This window comes from Protopterus annectens, chromosome 3.part1, assembly GCF_019279795.1.
Source record: "Protopterus annectens isolate FY-2018-M chromosome 3.part1, PAN1.0, whole genome shotgun sequence".
Taxonomy (NCBI): Eukaryota; Metazoa; Chordata; order Ceratodontiformes; family Protopteridae; genus Protopterus; species Protopterus annectens.
In genome coordinates this window covers 1,269,665,228-1,269,688,079 of record NC_056732.1, presented here as the reverse complement: position 1 = coordinate 1,269,688,079, position 22,852 = coordinate 1,269,665,228, and the positions used below count along the sequence as shown (strand labels likewise).

General features: G+C 43.8%; 1 protein-coding gene across 2 annotated transcripts in view; it reads right to left on the bottom strand.

The window, feature by feature from the left end:
- LOC122798413 (ubiquitin carboxyl-terminal hydrolase CYLD-like) overlaps nt 1-22,852 on the bottom strand; it is a 1,245,230-nt gene that overhangs the window by 968,300 nt on the left and 254,078 nt on the right. For both annotated transcript variants that reach the window (XM_044067332.1, XM_044067333.1), the window contains one exon: nt 10,081-10,371. In XM_044067332.1, the coding sequence (XP_043923267.1) occupies nt 10,081-10,371 (291 nt within the window). The remainder of the gene's footprint in view (nt 1-10,080; nt 10,372-22,852) is intronic.

Genomic DNA, 22,852 nt, shown 5'->3' with positions numbered 1-22,852 from the left:
TGGGCCTTGATGGCTCCCCATGGGAGTCCGTATCGGCCATCGGTTCAGAAGCGGCGGACGACAGGGGCTGCAAAAGTGCCTCACTGATGACAGCCGAACCGGACGCTGGCTCCAGCTGCAACGAGTCCTGTTTGGACCTCGGAGGCCTGTCTTTATCTTTGCGCTTCTTTTGAACTCCGGTAGTATCCGACGACATTCTGTAATTGAAGCGTCTGCCAAAATAATTTAAAGCCCAGTCGTACCTGCGTTTGATAGTACGAGAGTTGAACCTGGCACAGAACCGACAACAAGAAATGTCGTGGTCAGGGCCTAAGCAAGGTAGACAGTAAGAGTGGAAATCTTTATGAGGTATTTGTTTCCCACACGCTATACAATTATTAACTTTTTCTGACATCGGAAGAACAAGAAAAAGATTCTAACGGGTACTTAGCTTTGAGAAGAGAAGTAACAACTTCGGACCGACAACAACCAAGAATGCTGTTCGAAAATCGCCAACCAACGTTTTGCGAGCTGCTTTCCACCGCACGGCAAGAAAGACTGGAGAAGATGGCGTCGGCTGAGGGCTATGTACCAAGGCGTACTGACGTCAGGATACTAGCTTATACAGCCGACGCCGGACCCAGACTTTGGGATTCTGGCCGACCTCGGGCTGCCTGCCGGCAGGAGCACCCAACAGTTATGACTGCAACAGTGAAACACGAAGAACATCCATGTTCAGGTGGCACCCTGTAAATTCTATTGCCTGAACTGGGGTCATTAACCCCTAGTTGGTGACATAATTCCAGCAAGTAGTCCTTGGCCTGAACAAGAAGACACCTCATGGAAGCAGTAAAGAGCCAGTTTTCTATATATGGGAATACCTGAAGCCCTTGCAGCCTGAGATGCTCTACAACCACTGCAATGCACTTGGTGAACACGCCTGAGGCTGTGGTGAGAGACCAAAGAGCAGTGCCCTGAACTGGAAGTGACTGTCTCCCAACCGAAAGTGGTGTAACCTCCTGGATTGCCTTGCTATTTTAATGTGATAGTAGGCATTCTACAGGCACACCAAGCACATCCAGTCATCCTTCCTGAGAAGAAATATAATGGACTGAACTCTGACCATCCAGAATTTTGTCTGTTTTAAAAACTAGTTTAGGTGGCTAAGGTCCCTAGTCTTTTTAGAAACAGAAAGAATCTCAAACAGTCTCCGGATCCTTGCTGGTTTGGGGCAACCTTCTAGATGACTCTGACTGGGTAGATCATCAGAAAGTTTTGTTTTGTTTGTTGGATGGTAAACAAAGGGAAAGAATAGCTGTGTAAAAATCTTACCATAACTATAGATGTCCTTCTCTTCCATGTTGCAGTATTCTTAGTGTGGCATAACCCTGCCTCAGGCGACCCGAATGTTGGCTATTATACAAAGGCTTAAGCCTGGTGATTGTAGGTGAGTGGGACATCACATGTAGGGCAATAAACCAGGTACCTTAAATGTAACGGCTGCACTCACAGACCTCAGAACTTAAATGCCCAGTCAGACAGTCCAGTAGAGAGAGCCAAATGATGTCAACAAGAGGTGCAAAGTGTCATTTGCTGGCTAGTCTGACTGTGGTCTATACAGGGGTGCCCCTGGGTGCCCTTTAGACAGGTCAATATGAAAAAGGGGGATAGGTGGGGGGTACTGCAACATGGAAGAGAAGGACATCTATGGTTATGATAAGATTTTACACAACTGTTCTATGTCCTTCTATTCCTATGCTGCAGTATTCTTAGTGTGGGAGAGTGCCGCAGGCTAGTGTGGAGGTAGAGGCAGCCGATTCCAGAAAGCTCTGCAGGATTGCCCTAGCAAACCCTGCACTGGCTCTGGACACATGATTCAATTTGTAGTATCTGATGAAAGTGTGTATGGTGGACCAGGTGGCTGTTTTCAGAATGGAGGCTGTGTCCAGGCCTTTGAGGAAGGCTTTGGAGGATGCCACAGCCCTGGTAGAATGAGTTCTTACTTCCTGGAGTAGGTCCTTGTCATGGTGGAAGTAGCAGAAACAGATAGTTTTTCTGATCCATGAGGAAATGGTTTGTTTGCAGACTCCTTGCCCAGGGCTCTGGGATGGAAGGATAAAAAGAGCTGGTTGGATTTTCTGATGGGACTTAGTTTTGTCTAAATAAAACCTTAGCTGTCTGTGCACATCCAGGGAATAGAGCATCCTCTCACTGTCATTAGTGGGAGAGGGGAAGAAGGTGGGCAGGTGAATGGATTGGTTTAAGGAGAGTTAGTTGACCACCTCTGGCATGAAGGAAGGGTTAGCGCATAGGGTCACCCTATCCTTGTGGAAGGTAGTATAGGGTGAGCAGGCCACGAGAGCTTGTAAGTCTGACACCCTCCTAGCAGAGGTAAGGGACACCAACAGTACAGTCTTCTATGTGCACATTTGGAGCGTTGCTGCAAAGACTGGTTTGAATGGAGGCAGAGTTAATTTTTCTATGATGAAGAAGGTCCCAAGGAGGTGAGATGGGTTTTCTTGGTGGCCTGATGTGCAAGACCCCTTTCAGGAATAATTTAACATCTAGCCTGGCTAGCAGAAGGGGTTCTACTGGTAAGCAGACAGAGGCTGCAGATAGGTGGACTTTCACTGAGGAGTATGAAAGGCTAGCCTTGATAAGTTCACACCTATAAGTAAGGACTTGAGGGGTATCCGCTTGAAAGGGATTCCTGTGCTTATGGAGACACCACTTGAATCTTTCCCATTTTGACATGTAAGATGTCCTTGTTGTAGGTTTCCTGGCCTCCTTCAGGACTAAAAGCACGTCCTCAGACTAGTGGTGTCTGAAAGGAATTAAAAGTTAACACTCAGAGTGTTAGACCTAACAGCTGTAGGTGAGGGTGAATGAGAGATCCCTTCTGTTGTGTGAGTAGGTCCACCTTGTGGGGTAACTTGTGGTGAATGCCCTTGGCTAGTGAGAGCAGTAGGGGGAACCAGTGCTGCCTTAGCCAATAGGAAGTCAGTAGGACGTCACCAGCAAGATTTTGGGTTTGTCCTTCCTGATCTGCAGGAGAACGTTTTGAATGAGAGGAAAGGGTGGAAAAGCGTACAGAAACCGTCCCTTCCATGGAATGCTGACAGCGGCTACCCTCCAGGCAAGTGGAGAATGATCCTTGGTGCAGAAGTTCTTCAATTGTCTGTTCTGGGGGGAGGCAAACAGATCTACCTGAGGTGTGCTCCACCGATGGACAATGCCTAGAAAAATGTCTGTTCAGCAGCCACTCCTGCTGTAGACAGGATACTCTGCTGAGAACATATGCTTATTGGTTGTTCTGGGAAGGAATGCATGTTGCTTACAGGGATAAGTTGTTTCTGGTGGCAAGGTCCCAAATTTGGATTGTTATCCGGCAAAGGAGGTAGGACATGGTCCCTCCTTGTTTGTTGAGGTACCACATGACTGTGGTATTGTCTGTGAAGATTTGAAGGGGTCCTGGTTGCAGGACTGGGGGAAAGGCTTTCAGGGCCAGAAGAACTGCTGTCATTTCCCTCACATTGATATGGTTCTTTTGGAGGGTAGGACGCCAGGTCTCCTGTACCATGAAGTCCTTCATGGTAGCCCCCCACCATAGGTTTGATGGATCTGTATGCGTGTGCTGGGTTGGGAGGTTGTGGAAGGCCTGGGTTCATTAGGATTTGTTGACTCCACCACCTTAGTTCTGCTTTATGGCAGGGCAAGAGTGTAATCTGAAACTCTAGAGGGTGTTCATGTTGGGACCACACATTCTTCAAGTACCACTGCAGTTTTTGCATATGCATTCTGGCCAAAGGCAGCATAGGGATGGCAGCTGCCATTAGCCCCAGGACCTGCAAGAACTGTCTTGAAAATATCTGTTGAACCTGACGTAGGTTTTGGAAGTGGGTAGAGAGGGAAAGAACTTTGTCCTGAGAGAGGAATGCCCGTATCAGGTCTGTTCTGATCCTGCAGCCCAGAAAGATTTTATCCTGCTGAGGGGTTAGGGATGATTTTGGGATGTTAAGGGTGAACACCCCAGGCTCTGAAGCAGGGCAATGGTCAATTGCAGATGGTTTTGTAGGGTGTCCTCTCTTTGTGCTAGATGAGGAAGTTTACGTAAGGATAAATTTGGACACCTTTGGTTCTGCAAAAAGCTGTAGCTGGAGCTAGGCATTTTGTGAATATCCTGGATGCAGTAGATAAACCAAAGGGCAAGGCTGAAAATTGAAAGTGTGAACAGGGCCCAGTGAAATGCATGTGTTTTCTGTGGGAGGGCTTTATGGAGATATGGAGGTAGGCCTCCTTCAGATAAGAGTATGGCCATAAAGGCCTGGGCTGGCAATAGCGGAAGAAGGGTTTGTAGGGATAACATTCTGAATGATGGAACATTTAGGAATAGGTTTAGAAAGGACAGATCCAGTATTGGCCTCCAAGAACCATCTTTTTTGGGGACCAGAAATAATCTTGAGTAAAAGCCTTTTCCTTCCTGTCCTGGAGGGATAGGTTCTATAGTTCATAAGTTCAGAAGGTTCTGTAGGAGCTGAGGAATAAGGTGTAGTTGATTTTTTTTTTGGGGGGGGATGGTTTACAGGTAGCACAGCAAATGTTACCACTTATGACCCTTGCTTCAAGCATACCACCATTGCCAGCTTAGTTGGCTAAAGATATTAATCCTGATTCACTTCTCCAGTTTTCTTTCGAATATATACACAACATCTTATAACAAAAACATAAAATGGACTATCATGGTATCTTCTGAAAGTACAGCTGTGCAAGAACTTTCCATAACAGTTGATCTAATCACTGTTGCATTATTCCTTACAAGAGGGATATCCTGCAAAGGGTAGCTGTACATCTGATCAGCATACCAAAGCCTAGGTCCTTCCATGCGTCATATGTCTAACGTATGATCTAAGCCCGAAGGTGGGAAAGGACATGAGTGACATACATTTGATAAAATCTCAGAACTTATTTGCCCCAGAAAAGCAAAAGGAACAGAAGCAGGCACAATGATATAGACATTTACACGTCCATCAAGCAAATGAGAAATTAAAAGATGATCCTTGACCAGATTTAAAAAGGGGGAGGATGGGGGGGGGGATACTGCAACAATAATCAGTAGGCCATCTACTGTTATGGCAAGTTTTACATGCGGTGGTGCAGCGGTAGTGCTGCTGCTTCACAGCAAAAGGTTCTCCCATTCGATTCTCGCCTGGAGCACCTTGTGTGTGGAGTCTGCATGTCCTCCCCACGGTCGAGTGGCATTCAAAAGACATGCATGAATGGGCATGCCTTCGTTGAAGGTTGGGTGTCAGGCTGGCACCTCGGCACCATGAAAATCTACTGCCAATCATTAGAGGACCGGAGTTCCGCTGTGGCGACCCCTAACCGGGAAAAGCCGAAAGAAGAAGAAGAACAAATATGTCTTTCCAAGACTACTGTTGCAGTATTCCATACACGATGAAAAGCACTAAAGCTGCTGAAGAGCGAGGATGGAGGAAGAAGGAATTAAGGACCCATCCAAAATACCTTAGAAAATGGACTCTGCAAAACTTTTTTTTTCTGGCCCTAGGAAACCCATGCAACATATAAGGCTTAGTAAAAGTGTGAACAGAAAACCAAGTGGCTGCTTTTAGAATAAACCTGGTCTTTAGGGTCTTGAAAAAAGCCCAAGAGACTGTTACTGTCTTAGTAGAATGGGCTCTAAAGGAAGTAAGCTGTTTCTCATGCTAAGAATAACAGACAAAGAAATGGCCTTAGATATCTAGGAAGAAACAGTTTGCTTGGAGACTGGCAAACTAAACTTCTTATTGTGAAAAAAAAGAGTGTGTTCAGATTTTCTAATGTCTTTACTTTTGTCAAAGACAACTCTGAGCTGCCTATCCGAAATCAAAAGAATGTAGCATCATCCCACCCCCATTTTGAGCTGGGGGAAAAAGGATGGAAGACTGACAGACTGGTTCAAAGAGAAGTCATTAACTACTTTAGATGTAAAGGAAGGAAGGATTAGTCTCAAGAGAAACCATGTCCTTATGAAAAAAACAATAAGGGAGAAACTGCCATAAGAATATTCAGTTCAGAAACACTCCTGGCAGAAATCAGGGCCACCAACAGAACAATCTTTGAAGTACAACATTTTAAAGAAGAACAGTCTGCAGATTCAAAAGGTGTCCAAGTTAAGTCTCTAGAACATAATTTAGGTTTCAAGAAGGAAGAATAGGCTTTCTTGGAGGCCTAATGAGAAGGATCACTTTCAAAAATTGCTTGCCCTCAAATCTAGAAGAAAGACGTGTATCTAAAGGCAGACGAGCAGAAATGGCTGACAAACAGGCCTTAACAGAAGAATAAGCCAGACCAGAATTGAGCTATTCACACAAACAGAAAAGAACATATAGCTGCGGTGGTGCAGCGGTAGCGTTGTAGCCTCACAGCAAGAGGTTCTCCCGTTCGATTCTCGGTTGGAGTGCCTTCTGTGCGGAGTCTGCATGTCCTCCCCGTGGTCAAGTGGCATTCGAAAGACATGCGTAAATGGGCATGCCTTCGTTGAAGGTTGGGCGTCGGGCTGGCACCTTGGCACCACAAAAATATCGACTGCCAATCATTAGCGGACCGGTATTCCGCTGTGGTGACCCCTAACCCGGAAAAGCCGAAAGAAAAACAACAACAACACAAACAGAAAAGAACAAGAGGAACACACAACAAAAGGGTCTTGGTTCCGTTTTTTACCATAAAGAAAATCTTTTCCATTTAGAAATGAAGGATCTTCTTGTATTTGATTCTCTAGACTCCTGTAAAACCTTCATCACATCCTCAGAAAAATGGTGCCTAAAAGAAATTAAAACTCTCTCACCCAAAGAGTCAACTGCAGGATGACAATACAAGGATGAATGAGTAAGCCTTTGTCCTGTGAGAGCAAGTCTACCCTGTGAGGTAACTTTTGATGATTGCCCTTAGCCAGATGAAAAATAGCAACTCAGTGCTGTGAAGGCCAAAAGGGAGGAACCAGCAAGATTATTAGCCTGCAAAACTAAACTCTGTGTAGGTCCTTTGGCAGAACATGATAAAACACAAAGAAACGTCCCCATCCAAGAGAAGGGCATGGAGTCTTATTTTCCATGTAAGTGGGCTTGGTAGCATGGAACAGAACATGCTGAATTCTCTGTTCTGGGGCCGGGGGGAGGCAAGCAGATCTTTTTTAAGAAATACTCTACTGATAAAAATGTCCAAAACATCGATTCATGAGGATCTGCTCAATGTGTCTGCCACAATTTTTCTACCAGATGGAATGCAGTCTGCCTGAAGAATCAAATTGTGTCTGATTGTAAAGTTCCAAGCTGTCAGGATGAGATTGCAAAGGTGATAAAGCTTGATCTCCCTCTTGTTTATTTATGTACCACATGACCATGGTGCTGCCTGTGAAAACTCAGAGAAACTGGAGACCAGAAATAATGCAGGGACTTAAGAGTCATAGTCAAGGCCCTCATCTCCTTGATATTAATGTGTGCATTTACCTGTTAAGACCAAGCCTCCTAAACTCAGATACTTTTGGAACAAGGTCCTAAGCAAAGTCTGAGGCATTTGCATACAGCTTTTGAGTGGGGGTAGGAATTAGAATAGGTAGTCCTGGACTGAGGGAAATCTCATTGATCCATGAAATCCAAACTGGATTGAGGTACCACTGCAACCTCCTCATATGGAATCTGGCATACGGAATTATAGGTATAGTGGATGCCACGAAACCCAGGTCTCTTAAAATCTCTTGCAGAGGTCATGTGCAATGGAAAAGGGCTCTGAAAGAAATATGAGACAGAACCTTGACCATAGGAAAGAAGGCTGTCATAAAGATAGAGTGGATTCTGCAACCCAAGAAAATCTGATCTTGAGAGGGTGTCAGAATCAACGTTTTCAGGTTTAAAGTGAAAACAAGACTGAGAAGGAAATGCATGAAGAATTCTAGGTCTTTTAGAAGAAGAGGTAGAGAAGGAGCACAAATCAAAAGGTCATCCAGATAAGGAAATATCTGAATGCCAGAAAATCCACAAAATGTTATGACAAGTTCTAGGCATTTAGTAAATATCCTCTGGGCCATAGAAAGACCAAAGGGCAGATAATTGAAAATGAGAGGGAGATGCAGAGAATCCTAAAAAACTTCCTAAAAATAGGATCTACATGAATGTGAAGCTAGGCATCTTTCAAATCCAGGGAAGCCAAACATGTCTGAAAGAAAAGCATGGAAAACAAAGTCTGAAGTGTTAACATTTTGAAACTGGGCACCAGTAGGAAAGTGTTGAAACAGGAAAGATCCAAGGTTGGTCTCCAATAACCCTTTACCTGACTAGGAACATCTGAGAATAGAAACCTCTTCCCTCTTGAGAGGGAGGAACTGGATGAATAGTGCCCAAATCCAAATGATCCTGAAGGATTGGAGGAAAAAGCGATAACTGGTGTGGAGGAGGTTGAGGAGTGTCTGCAAAAGGGGAAAGAAAGTTCCATGACATTCTGTAAACCTCTTTGATAATGGAGAGAACTCGCTGATCCTTGGTGATCTATTTCCAAGCTGTAAAGGACAGATATGGACTTTCAGAAAGAGGAATCTGACCAACAGGAAGGTAAGGAATATAGTCACAGGGAAGTAAGGAAGCAGATTTGTTGGGAAAGGAGGACCTTTGACTTTTAGAATCCTGTCTCGGTTTCCCAGGAAATCTGCCATTAGAAGGGGTGCTTAGCCTTTTAAGACGGTCTTTGTTGCCTCTTAACAAAAGGACCTGCTACAGAGGAATAATTCCTCTAATAAAATTTCCATTCCCATGTCTAAAATTATTTCTGGTCTTGCATCACCTTACTCTTGTCCTGTAAAATCTTAAGTCTGCAGCTGCAGACCCAAACAAATTATGAGTGTCCAAAGGGGAATCCAAGAAATTCTTCATCAGAATTTACATCTTCATCTTCCAAAGAAGAATCCTTAACTTTTTAAAGGAATACAGGGAAAAAGGGGTCCCAACAGCAGAAGGCACCTGAAAACTCTAAAAAGGGTGGGGGCTTCAGAGAGTCCCTGCATTAAGCCCCGAAATTCATTTTCAGGGCCTCTTGCCACAGGAGAAAAATGCTTAGTCTTGCTTCTTTTTAATGTGCGTGTCAGCCTAAACAAGTCTTGGAGGGTTAGAGCCATGGTGTACCTCAATTAGGGAATAGGGTACTTCGTCATAGACAAGGAAGTGGGAATATTTCCCAGCCCTTCTGAAATAACCAGCCTCCATTTCCACTCTCTCATCAGCAACATCAGATCAGCCCCTTGTGGATGTGTAGGTGACCTGCGCCATATCAGCATTCAATGGGGTCATGATAGTGGTAACTGGTGTTGAAACTGGACTGTCTCTCATCATCAGACACAGCAGAGATATCCAGTTGAAGCTGGACAGCTAAATTCTCCGATTAAAATTTCCTAGACTTCTTTTGCAGTGGCTGGACATCAGGATGACTCAGCAATTGTGCCTTGGGCAAGAAGGTTACGATCCTGATTTTTCTAAAGACAAGCAGTTATGTAAGGTCTCGGGTATGAAGGCTTGGCAAACTGAACACTCCTTATGGTTATGCTCTGATCCCAAGAAAATCAAACACTTATTGTGATGGTCCTTGTGGGGAATCTGTCTTCAATAACCATATTTCCCTTTTCTGGATGACGTACTTAAAAGTAAGCTGAAGAAAAATGAAAGGTCCCCAGTGAGGTACTTATCTGCCCAAACGATTAGGTAATAAGCTCTGAGATGTACGACCAACAGACCAAAGACTGGGTGTTGCATTAGGGATGTTGACAAATAAGTTCTGAGGTTTTAGTATACATATGTCACTTATGTACTTTCCACCTTTGGACTTAGGTCATAAGTCAGACATATGACGTGGGGAAAGGGTCAGGCTTTGGTATGCTGGCAGGATCTACTGCTACCCTTGGCATGGTATCCCTCTTATATAGAATACTGAAACAGTGATCTTTGAAGGACATCTGCTTAAACAAAACAATTAGCTAGATGGAGTTATTTAGTTCAGTTGAGACATAAAAATATCAATAATTCTGTAAGAAAAATAAGTGAAATGTGATCTCTTACTTACTGTTGCAATGGTGCAAAATACTCTGCCATCACGCTCCTCCTTCACGCCCAGCACCAGACCACTCTTTAGGTCATTGTTTTCGTTGTAAAAATGCACGTTCTCTCCCTTTTGAACAGGGAATTCCCTTGATTTTTTATGCAATGAAGGTGATACTTTTTTCTGCATAACATCCTTTGGCGATAACCTCTTAATTTTGCTGACTGGTACAAATAGTCCACATTTCTCTTTACACTTGAAATAGCTTTTGTTACCAAATGTTCCATTACAACGACCCTGTCCAAGACCATCTCCCTGAAAAAAAAGAAAGTATAAATGTCAGGATAAAATCTAGAAAATACTGAATTTCTACCTCCTAAACCCAGAGGTTCATCAAAAAGGATATCTCTTGGTTCCTTTCTTGTCCACATCCCAGTTTCCCCTTACCATAAGTAGTCTTTACTGCTTACCCCAAAGCACTAAGGGGATGGATCAGGCTAGATCAAGTCACACATTAACAGATTTCAGAAATGAATGCCACTTTCAACACTTTGGAAATGTTAACACAGACAAATTATGTCAAAAGATACACAAGTGAGACTGAATTTAATCAATACGCATGTTTTTTTCTTAGGTGGAAAACCTCCAAATGATGATACAAAAGGAAATTAGTGTTAATGTGCTATCCGTCAACTAAAAAAAGTAAATTAAAGGCAACAGTTTTCTTGCCCATATGGCTATTTTCATCTTGCACAGTGCAGTTAGAATCACCATGTTGTCATGTAACAGTCTGCAGAAGGTGTTTTTTGGGATATGAAGGTTAACAACATTTACCAAACATGTCAAGCAATGTTGTAGTAGTAACAGCTGGCAGATACAAACACATTTAACAACAACATATCTACAGGGGTATGCGTGTATTGGTGTCTGTGTCTCTTTCCAATGCTCTTTATTTCCATAAAGTCAAGTACAATTATCTATGGCATAAAACACAAGCACAATAATATATACTGTTCACTGCCTCCCAAAAAAAAAAAATCAGTAGCATTAAACACTCTCACTGTCTCATTTACTGCTTAATCCAACTGCACAACATTTTAAAACAAACAGTGGGGCAAAAAAATGAAAGTGATGGATCACGTGCATACAAGTACCACCCTTGTACCTGGCATCCGTCAATGGTGGAATCATGTCACATATGAATGCAATGCTATAAGGATAAGAGATGCAACAGACAAGAGAAAGACAAAAACACACTTTTTAATACTTCAACTGTTTTCTGACAAGTTTTAAAAATAGAGCTTACCTAAATAAGCTGCAAATAACAGACAAGTCAGCAAGGGGCTGATGGGAAAAAAAAAGTAGCTTGCAAATGACTTTTTGACACAAAATTATTTTTTAGCTTCAACTCCAAAATTCAGCAAAGAATGACCAACTGGAATCATTAGAAATCCTTCAATTTAATAAAACATTGTTTTCTTTAGTGGAGACACCTTTATCCAAAATACACAGTCCAGATTCTGCAAGTTTCAGACTAATGGAGCAGAGAGCCTCTACCGTCCTGCTGTCACTATTCTGATGAGATTTTAAACCATGTGCCTCTGAGATAGCGGGGTCCAATTCAGTACCTTGCAATGCTGAGGTATTGAATGACTGGTAGTCCTCTTACACCGGAAGCAAGTAAAGAGAATCTACAACATGCTATGTGCTAATGAATTTCATTAGCTATTCCTACAGTAGTTTGAACTTACCTGAGAACTCAGTAGAACAACCAAATCCATCCAAAGCTCTTTGGTGCAACAACCTCACCTGTAAGGCAGCTCTGATACTGCAGGCAGGAAGACTGGTGCTTGCACTGCCACAGCTGATGCACAGATGTAGCTGCACAGCCACTAAGGCCGCCCAAGGCAGACATTCCATCTGTAGAGTGGACTGGTGAATTCAAGCAGGGGCCACTACTAACTCTCTAACAAATTAGATCTATTTTTAATCAGAAGCATACTCTGAGCCATCCCCAATGGAGTTCAGAGATGCTTAGTATTTCACCCAAGTACACATGCTAGCTGTTTTCAGCTTCTCCCCTTCGGCTCCCATACCTTGCAGCACAGCTTTACCTATATGCAGAACTTGCTACAGCAGGCAGTCTGGTTTCTCACCAAGTATTGACTGCAGTACCTAATCCAACTTGCAGGCATAGCTATCTCTTTGCAGAAAATCACCCACTGAAGTTAAGGGGTTTACCATCTTCTATTACCACTTAGGAACATAATTTGAGAGACATGCAATTATATTAAGAACCTAGAGTCCTATGCTCTCTCTCCCTCACAAGCCAGTACATCTGGCACCGAGAAGGTTATCAACACAATCACTACACCTCAACCACCACCCACAACTACAACACACACCCACATATGTGTAGGTCCTCAACAATAACATACCCAAACAAAGGAGACCTCAGAGGCAAAAACACATGTGAACTCCACAACACTCCATACCATACAACGCATAGTCCACACACCTGTGTCTCGCAACCACAAAGGCCTAAACCCAACAGATTAGTCGCAGTAGACTCCATTGTGAGACACACAGATGTGCCTCTCACCAGGCTGGATAACGAGAAAGTCACGTTAGTTGTCTGTCAGGTGCCAGAATCCGCCATATCACACACACACTCAAGTTTCTCAACAACAGGTACTGTTATGACTCTGTCATAGTCCATGTTGGGGTGAACGACTTGAGACATACCTCCCTGGACTACATGAAAAGAGACATGATTGAGCTCACTGAATGTGTGTCCCAGGCAGGTATTCCATAGCCTGAAGCAGCATTCTACCATCACCCAGAATGATGCCTCAATACAAAGAGAAAATGATTGATTTTAACAAATGGCTTAATTTCTGGTGTCATTCCAGGGGGATCCAGTACCTGACAGCCTGGGAAGATATGATCGATAGACCACGATGCTTTGCTAGAAATGGCCTGCATCTGTCTCACTTGGGCTTCAGGCTTCTGGCAAAAGCCCTTGCCTCCCCCATAGTGCCTTTTTTAAGAAAAGTCCTGAGATCGATAAAACCAACAGAAAAATTTCAACAAAACACAAATTAAAGGTCATGCTGTTAAACGCTAGGAGTCTAAACATGAAAAGTACAGTTGTGTACACCTACCATAAATGTAGATGTTCGAGTGTCTTCACTGTTGCAGTCATAACTGTAGGGTGCTCCTGCCGGCAGGCAGCCCGAGGTCGGCCAGAATCCCAAAGTCTGGGTCCGGCGTCGGCTGTACAAGCTAGTACCCTGACGTCAGTACGCTAAGGTACATAGCCCTCAGCCGACGCCATCTTCTCCAGCCTTTCTTGCCCTAGATGTCAGAAGTCCCAATAAATCAGAAATGAATCCAACAAGGAAACACAAATACACCACAAATAAGAGAAAAAGAGGGGATAGGAGGGAGGGAAACCCCGACTGCAACAGTGAAGACACTCAAACATCTACATTTATGGTAGGTGTACACAACTGTACTATGTTCTTCGTGTTTCACTGTTGCAGTCATAACTGTAGGGTGGAATCCCAAAGCAGTGAAAAGGGGGAGGAGGCTTTAGACAGAAGAAGGGGCAGCAAGAAGACCCTGCAAAACAGCAGAGGCAAAGCCTGCCCTGGTCTTAGAATACAGAGGGAGATTGTAGTGCTTGGAAAAAGTATGCACAGAACTCCAAGTGGCAGCTTCCAAGATATCCTTGGTAGGAACTCCTCTGAGAAAAGCTGTAGAAGTGGCAGCTGCTCTAGTAGAATGACTTCTCACAGTACCTGGAAACTGTTTCCCATGATGAGTGTAACAAAATCTGATGCCATAAGCAATCCATTTGGAAATAGTTTGTTTTGAAATAGCTTTTCCAAGAGAACTGGAGGCAAAAGAAACAAACAATTGATTAGATTTTCTGAACTCTTTAGTCTTGTCCAGGTAAAATCGTAACTGTCTGTGCACATCCAATGAATGCAAAATCCTTTCCCCTTTATTTTGAGGATTAGGAAAGAAAGTAGGAAGGTGAATTGTCTGATTTAAAGCCACTTTTGAAATCACCTTAGGCATGAAAGTAGGATTAGTCCTCAAGGATACTCTGTCCTGGTGGAAAATAAGGTATGGTTCCACAGCCATGAGAGCTTGCAACTCTGAGACCCTTCTGGCAGAAGTCAATGCTAACAAAAGAACTGTCTTCCAAGATAAAAATTTAATATCTGAAGATGCAGCAGGCTCAAAAGGAGTCAAAGTAAGTTTTTCTAAAACATAATTAAGATCCCAAGCAGGAACAGGAGGGGTCCTGGGGGGGGTCTTAAATTCTTGGCCCCTCTCAAGAATTGTCTCACCAAAGGATGAGAAAAAACAGGAGGATCAGAATTGAAATGAGCAGAAATAGCAGAAGCATGAATCTTAATGGAAGAAAAGGAAAGTCCTTTAGACAAAAGATCCGAAAGGTAAAGCAAAATTGAAGAGAGATCAGGCACCAGAGGGTCCGAGCCTCGGTCCTGCATCCAAATGCAAAACCTCTTCCATTTAGAGGCATAGGATTTCCTAGTGCTAGGCCGTCTAGCTTCCAGAAGAACATCCAAAACTTGTTTGGGAAGACTAGAGGAAATCAAATTCCTTTGAAGAGCCAAGCTGCCAGGCAAAGGGTCTTGAGATTGGGATGTAGTAACTGACCCTGATGCTGGGACAGAAGAGAAGGGTTCAGAGGGAGAATCCAAGGAGGCTCCAAGAACAGGTGCTTTAAAGTTGGATACCAAAACTGTCGAGGCCAATTTGGAGCAATCAAGATGAGGAACTTGGGCTTGTCCTGTTTTATCTTCAGTAATACCCGAGGTAGTAGAGGAAGAGGAGGGAAGGCATATCCTGAAAGGCTTCTCCAGCTGAAGAACAGGGCATCCACTTTCCAAGCTGTTTTGTGGAAGGACCTGGTGCAAAAGAGGCAGCTGATGATTGAGATGGGATGCAAACAGATCTATCTGGGGACATCCCCAAACTGCAGTAATCCTGTTGAATAAGTTGGTGTCTAGCATCCATTCGTGAGGATCTGAAATGTTTCTGCTCAGGCTGTCTGCTAAGAGATTCTGTTCCCCTGGAATGAATTGAGCCTGGAGATGTAGATTCAAATTTAGAGCTGTGTCCCATAAAGCCATAGCTAGTCTGCAAAGGGGGTACGAATGAGAACCCCCCTGCTTGTTGATGTACCACATGACCATGGTGTTGACTGTGCGAATTAGCAGAGGCCCTGGTTGCAAAAGGTTCTTGAAGGCTAGAAGGGCATTTTGAACTGCCGACATTTCCTTCAGATTGATGTGCCAGTGAAGATGGTCCTTTGTCCAGGTTCCCTGCTGGCAATTGTCTAGAAAGTGTGCTCCCCAAGCATAATCCGAGGCGTCCGTGGTTAGGATTTGAGTAGGTTGAGGTAGACGAAAAGGCTTTCCTTCGTTTAAAGCACATACCCTGGACCACCAGAGGAACTCCCTGTGAAGGCAGGGGATCAGAGGAATCAGAATATCCAGATCGTGGTAATGCTGTGACCATACACTTTTCAGATACCATTGAAGCTTTCTCATATGAAGCCTTGCGTTTGGAATCAACAGAATGCAGGAAGCCATGTAGCCCAGAGCCTGCAGGAATTTCCTTGCAGTGAGCTGAGATAGAGTTGCCAAGGTGCTGAAAGTAGAAGCCAGCTGAGTTTGTTTTTCTGGAGTGAAGAAGGCCCTTTGTAAGGTTGTATTTAAGAGGGCTCCCAAGAATACCATTTGTTGAGAAGGGATCAAATGTGACTTTTTTGTGTTCACTGAGAATCCCAGTAGGAGGAGAAGACGCTGAACAAAGTCCAAATGTTGAAGTAGAAGATTTTTGCTGTCTGCCTGAATGAGGCAGTCGTCCAAATAGGGGTAAATCTGGATCCCCTGAAGTCTGCAGTAAGCCACTACTGGTGCCAGGCACTTGGTAAAGACTCTGGGCGCAGTAGATAAACCAAAGGGCAGTACAGAGAATTGAAAGTGCCTCGAACCTGCCTTGAACCTGAGGAATTTCCTGCGTTCCTGCCTGATGGGAATGTGTAAGTAGGCTTCCTTTAAGTCCAATGTCACCATCCAGGCGTCCTGAGAGAGCATTGGAATTAGTTGCTGCAGAGTAAGCATCTTGAATTTTGGAATTTCCAAAAGGTGTTTAACACAGAAAGGTCCAGAATAGGTCTCCATGAGTTTTGTTTTCTTGGAACCAGAAACAGTCTTGAATAAAAACCTTTTCCCATCTCTGAGAGTGGAACAGGCTCTATGGCTCTCATGGCCAGAAGAGCATCCACTTGATTTAAGGCCTCTGACCATTGATGTTTTGGCAGATCTGGCCAACCGTGAGCCCTTGGCAAAGTGTGAAAGTGGAATTTGTAACCTTTTAAAATCACGTCCAATACCCATCTGTCCTGGGTAATAGGAGTCCAATTTCTGTAAAAAAGAGACAGTTTTCCTCCGAGAGGGGCATCCAGGTGAAGGGGTCCTGTAGCCCAACCGAGAGAGTCATTGAGTTTGCTTTCTTTGAGGTTGGGATCTGTCTTCTCCCCTTCTAGGTGAAGAAGCAGTCCATTGTCTAGATCTGTAAGAGGCCTGACCTTGACCACGACCTCTGGAGCGTCTATATCTTCCCCTTTGAGGCCTGTCCGACGTGGGAAAGGACCAATTTTTTGAGGGCCAATTCCTGGAAAATCTAGGAGGCTGAACTTGCAAGAAATCTTTTACAGTCTGCATAGATTTTGCCTTTTCTTCCATCTTTTTAATAACTTCCTCAGCCTTGGATCCAAAAGAACATCATGTTGAACAGGGGCATCTAATAACTTAGCCTTAACCTGTTCAGGTAAACTTTGTTCACGAAGCCAGGCATGTCTCCTGATAACAGTACCAGAGGCTGCAGCCCTGCAAGAAGCATCCAAAGCATCAAAACCACAATGTAAACTATGTCTGTTCACTTGTTCAGTAGCATGCAAGACATCCTGAAGTTCCTTATCCTCTGCACATGCAGGAAGGGAAGCAAGCTTTTGCTTTAAAACAGACAAAAGAACTTGCTGATACTTAAACATATGAAACTGGCAATTTAAAGCTCTTACAGACAGGGTAGCAGAAGTATATACCTTTTTTCCCCACCTGTCTAAAGCACGAGAATCCTTCTCAGAGGGAATAGGATTTTTAGAAGTAGCAACCTTAGCAGCCTTAGAGCCCTGAGAAATAGTTTCAGGATCCGCAGAAGGGTTCTTAAATAAGAATAAATGAGAGTCAGGAACCCTATAAAATCCATCAGGCTTAGAAGGAGCAGGAGGCATGGAATCAGGATTCAAATCAGCCTCAGAAAAAGCATCATCTACAATGTCCAAAACAGGAGGGATAGCTAAAGGCCTATGCTGAGGAAGAAGAAGAAATTCTCTAAGCCTCTTCTTGGAAGCAGAATACTCCTGTCCTTCCCAATGAAAATGTTCCCTCATCTCATGCAAGGTTTCCCCAAAAGAGAAATCCTCAGGTGGAGAGGCTGAGGGTAAAGAGTCCTCAGCATCCGAATCCTCATAAGGAGGAAAAGAATAGTCCTGATCTGAGGAAGAAACAGAAAATACAGAAGCCTGGTCAGAGGAATCCAGAGTAACATCCTGTCGAGGCCTTTTCTCAAGAGGGGGGTGAGAACCCCTAATCATTGTAAGCAAATCTTCAGCCATCTTTAATAATTGCTTCTGTGCCCTGGGAGTAGATTCAGAAGCAGCTTGAGCAGGAACTTTAGACTTAACAGGAGTCTTTGTCTTTGCCTTTGCCTTTGAAATAGTGATGTGAGTAGGCCTGAAAACCCCCTCAGAAGCCGGTACCTGCACAGCGGTTCCGGACCCATCTGAGGGAGCGACGTCCGAAGGTCCTGCAGCAGTTAAAATAGTGGGCCTTGATGGCTCCCCATGGGAGTCCGTATCGGTCATCGGTTCAGAAGTCACTGACGACAGCTGAACCGGACGCTGGCTCCAGCTGCAACGAGTCCTGTTTGGACCTCGGAGGCCTGTCTTTGTCTTTGCGCTTCTTTTGAATTCCGGTAGTGTCTGACGACATTCTATAATTGAAGCTTCTGCCAAAGTAATTTAAAGCCCAATCGTACCTGCGCTTGATAGTACGAGAGTTGAACCTGGCACAGAACCGACAACAAGAAACGTTGTGGTCAGGGCCTAAGCAAGGTAAACAGTAAGAGTGGAAATCTTTATGAGGTATTTGTTTCCCACATGTTATACAATTATTAACTTTTTCTGACATCGGAGGAACAAGAAAAAGATTCCCCAACGGGGTACTTAGCTTTGAGAAGAGAAGTAAGAACTTCGGACCGACAACAACAAAATACGCTGTTCGAAAATCGCCAACCAACGACTTGCGAGCTGCTTTCCACCACACGGCAAGAAAGACTGGAGAAGATGGCGTCGGCTGAGGGCTATGTACCAGAGTGTACTGACGTCAGGGTACTAGCTTGTACAGCCGACGCCAGACCCAGACTTTGGGATTCTGGCCGACCTCGGGCTGCCTGCCGGCAGGAGCACCCTACAGTTATGACTGCAACAGTGAAACACGAAGAACATCTGCACTCATTCCAAGCATTAACACTGGAAGATGCTGACATTTGTGCAATCACAGAAATCTGGTACAAAGCTGCGGAGAGCACCCCAGCCTGATCTGGTTACTCATCCTATCATACATTCAGACCCCAAACTGTGGGCAGCAAAGCCAAAGGAGGTGGAGTTTCACTATACATTAAAGACACACACACCACCAGGCCGGTCAAACAGTATGACTCACAGGAGACACTCCAGGTGTGGTTAAACATTGACAAGACCCCCTATTCAAATAACAGCTAGCTACAGGCTCTTAAGTTTGACTCAAGATGCCCACTCCACCACCTATCTGGACCTATTCGAATTTATAAAGATTCAACCCTTTACCTTGATCCTGGGCGACTTTAAACTACCCAACCATTGACTGGAAAAATTACTCATGCCAGAATGCAAATGCCCAGCGATTCCTCAATTATATCAATGTAAATGCCTTGGAACAGCTAGTTGATACCCCCACAAGAGGTGATAATATCTTGGACTTAGTATTAAACAAAATGAGTAACCACTTGAGCACCCCCTACAGTATCATCCTCCCTGGTAAGGTCCAACCATGAAGCAGTCACTTTCGAAGTCAGCACCTCCCCTGACCCCATTCTAGCTAGGGTAAAAAAAAAAAAACTTCTCCAAAGCTGATTACAACCTCTTGAGGGAGGGTATAAACAGCTTCACAGCCCTCTCCCGCTCTGTTGGAACTGGCACCAATGTCCAAATCTACACCAAAGTATTATACGGGCACTTGTATAGATGCATGGAATTAGGAATACCTGACAGGGCAAAATCATTCTCCACAAGGAAGAGTAAACCTGTCAGGTGGACATCTGCAATAAATAAACTATATAACAAAAGGAAAAAAAAATTGCTGTCCAGGACCAAGAAGGAGCATGTGCCCAATTGGAAGCAATGTCTCCTTAGCCTGAACAAGCAAATAGGAGCACTAGCGAAATCCTCTAAACACAACTTTCAGTCCAAATTTGACACATCTACTAGAGACAATCATAATGCCTTCTTCACATATGTCCGCAGTCTCAAAGGAAGCACCCAGATCTGTTCAGAACTCGTGGTTAAGGACACCACATACACAAATGCTGTAGATATAGCCAACCTACTGGCTGACAGATTCAGCAAAAACTTCACCCCTCTGTCCCCTAATCAGTAAATCAGGACATCCCCAGTACATGCCCCTCTCCCCTTATCTTTAGGGAACAGGTTATCACTACCCTCTCAAAGGCAAAAAATACAGCCTTCATGGGACCCGATAACATCCCAGACTGCGTCCTACATGAACTCAGGCATGAACTTGCAGCACCATTAGGCACCCTATTCAACCACAGCCTGAGTACCGGTTTTGTCCCAGCCAAGTGGAGGACAGCCACTGTCATTCTTTTACACAAAGGTGGGCATTCATCGATCCAGGAAATTATAGATCTATCACCCTAACTAGCCTGATCTACAAGGCCATGGAATGGATTATCTTGAACCCCATTAACAAGGACATTGGTAACCTCCAAACACTTAATCCCACACAGTTTGGGTTTGTCAAGGGGAGGTCTTGTCTGTTAAATTGGGTTGACTTTGAGACAGTCACCAAAGCCATGGACAAGGGCAAGACTGTGCACACCACCTACCTTGACCTGGCCAATGCCTTCAACACTATTCCCCACTTGGGCATAATAGATAAACTCTCTCAACTAGGCATCAATCCATATGTTATCAGATGGGTAGCAAACTGGCTCACTGACAGAACTCACCTAATCAAAATAGGGGAAGCCACCTCAAGCAGTAGACCCGTAACGAGCAGCATACCCCAGGGATCTGTCTTGGGGCCTCTGTTATTCACGACATACTTCTCTGAGGTGCAGGCCACAACCAGTGGGTTATGGCTGACCAAGTTTGCAGATTACTATAAGCTGGGCATGGTCCTTAATTCCCCAAATGATGTGGACGTCCTCCACGAGGGTCTCATCCAAACAAATGACTGGTGCCAGAAACATGGCCTAAAGCTGAATGCCAAAAAATGCATCATCATCCCCTTTGGGGAGAGTGACATCCCCACATATCATATTAACAACAACATCCTAAGCACACAATCAGTTGTGAGGGATTTGGGCACCCAGGTTGATAGCAACCTGACTTTTGACCAACATGTTTCTTCTGTTGTATGGAAAGCTTTTTACATGGCCCACCTGATAAGTAAGGGTATCTCATCCAGGGACAAGGAAGTCATAACATCCCTGTATTCTTCCCTTAAAAGGCCAATTTTTTAATATAACGCCCCCTTCAACATGTACCTCGCAATGCAGCTGCTGGAGAGACCAGAGGTTCCTCACCAGAAGAATCCAGGGCCTCAAATATCTACCCTACACAGATAGGCTAAAAACCCTCTCACTCTACTCAGCTTCATACAGACTCCTCAGAGGTGACCTCTGTCTGGCATACATAGCAATCTCAGATCCTGCCTTGATGGGACTGCGGCATATCCGCAAGTCAAGCTCCACTCAAGTAACCTGCATGTGCATCCTCAACCTGGTCTGTAACATCAATAGAACTTGTTGTGTTCCAGAGGCTCCCCCATCTGTGGAACAGACTCCCTCTCCATGTCAAGCAGAGTACCTCATTATCTCTTTTCAAGCGCAACCTGGATAACTGGATGGGAAACAGAAAATACACCCCTAATATTCCACTGGTGTCCCTACTAGACAGGGGCTTTGTGTGCTGACTTGTCTAAATATGGGCTAAACTCTTGACTAGGCATATAAGGGCCGCAGGGCCAATAGCCTAGTAACTTCCTATGATCCAGTGATTCAGCCTTGTATATTGGTGATTGCCAGTGTACAACACTGAGCTATTTCAGCAAAGCAAGCCTGAATCCCCTTCTGGAATCGGGCATAGGGTAGTTGCAGCCCTCATTAGCATATGCTGAATGAGGACTGGCAAAGTCCTAGGTTTTAGACTCTGGCATGGATTAACTACACGCTACTCTACATTCAAGTTTTCTTAGAACTCTAGCCTGTCTCTGTATTCTAGCAGTTACTGTATCTGTGTTTCCTGCAGTCTTGACAAACAATATAGAGGCTAAGCAAATTTTAAACAAATATATGTACATTCAAACTTTGCATCCAACCTCCACTGGCTATGCTGCTACTTCGATTAGATTCTAAAGGACAAAAAAAAACAGTTTTGATTAGAGCCAAATAATACCTGCTGAGTGAATACATTTTGGTAAAATAATAAAAAATGCTCAGTGATGCTCATAAACATTGTTGCTGTGCAGAGTTTTACAAAAACAATAAGCCTTTACTATGGTCATGCCTCACAACAAAAGAGAAAATATTCAAATTATAAGATAATTGAGTTAATGCAGATACCTCAAAATACATCTTTGAGAAAGGAAAAAAGCACTTTGGAAGGAAGCTGAAACTTGATCGCAAGTCAAAAAGCAGTGTAATTAAGCTACCAGATGAAACAGTAATAACAGTACTATAAAGCCTCTACTTTCAAAATTATCTGTGAGATTTGCTGTACTGTATTTTATGCAAGTTTATTCATTAAATTGTGATTGAGTTTGCATATATCAATAATCAAAAAAGAAATCACAATGGTAATTTCCATTTTTGTACGCATGTATTATACATGCAATTTCCATCATAAAACTCCTCTTTACCCTTGTTCCTCAGAACACCCACATTTACCTGACATTTCTTATCAGCCTAATCAACTTGACAATTACTTTGTATACATTGTTCACAAATGCACCTTTTATTTTTGCAAAAATGACTGACTTTCTCCTCCCATTGTTCTTTTGTAATTTGTTTTTCTAATCTTCTCTCCCAGTCTTTTCTAAACGACAAGAAATGATCAGAGGAGATATCATGTGATATTTCATAAACCTTATTAAACACCACTTTTGATAGCATCTTCTGTCACGGGTACCACTAAAAACTCTACCAGAGCTCATCTTTCACTCAATAGCCCCCCATTTGCTTATATTCAATTGACAGTCCCTGCTAGGAGAGGTAATCTCTGAGCTGTATGTCAGACAACTAACATGGCTTTGCCCTCAGTCAGTCATAGGTTGGTACTAGGCTATCAGCCCTAGGGCCTATACAAGCCTTTCCAACTTATTTACTCCCAGTAATGTGGCTCCTTCAT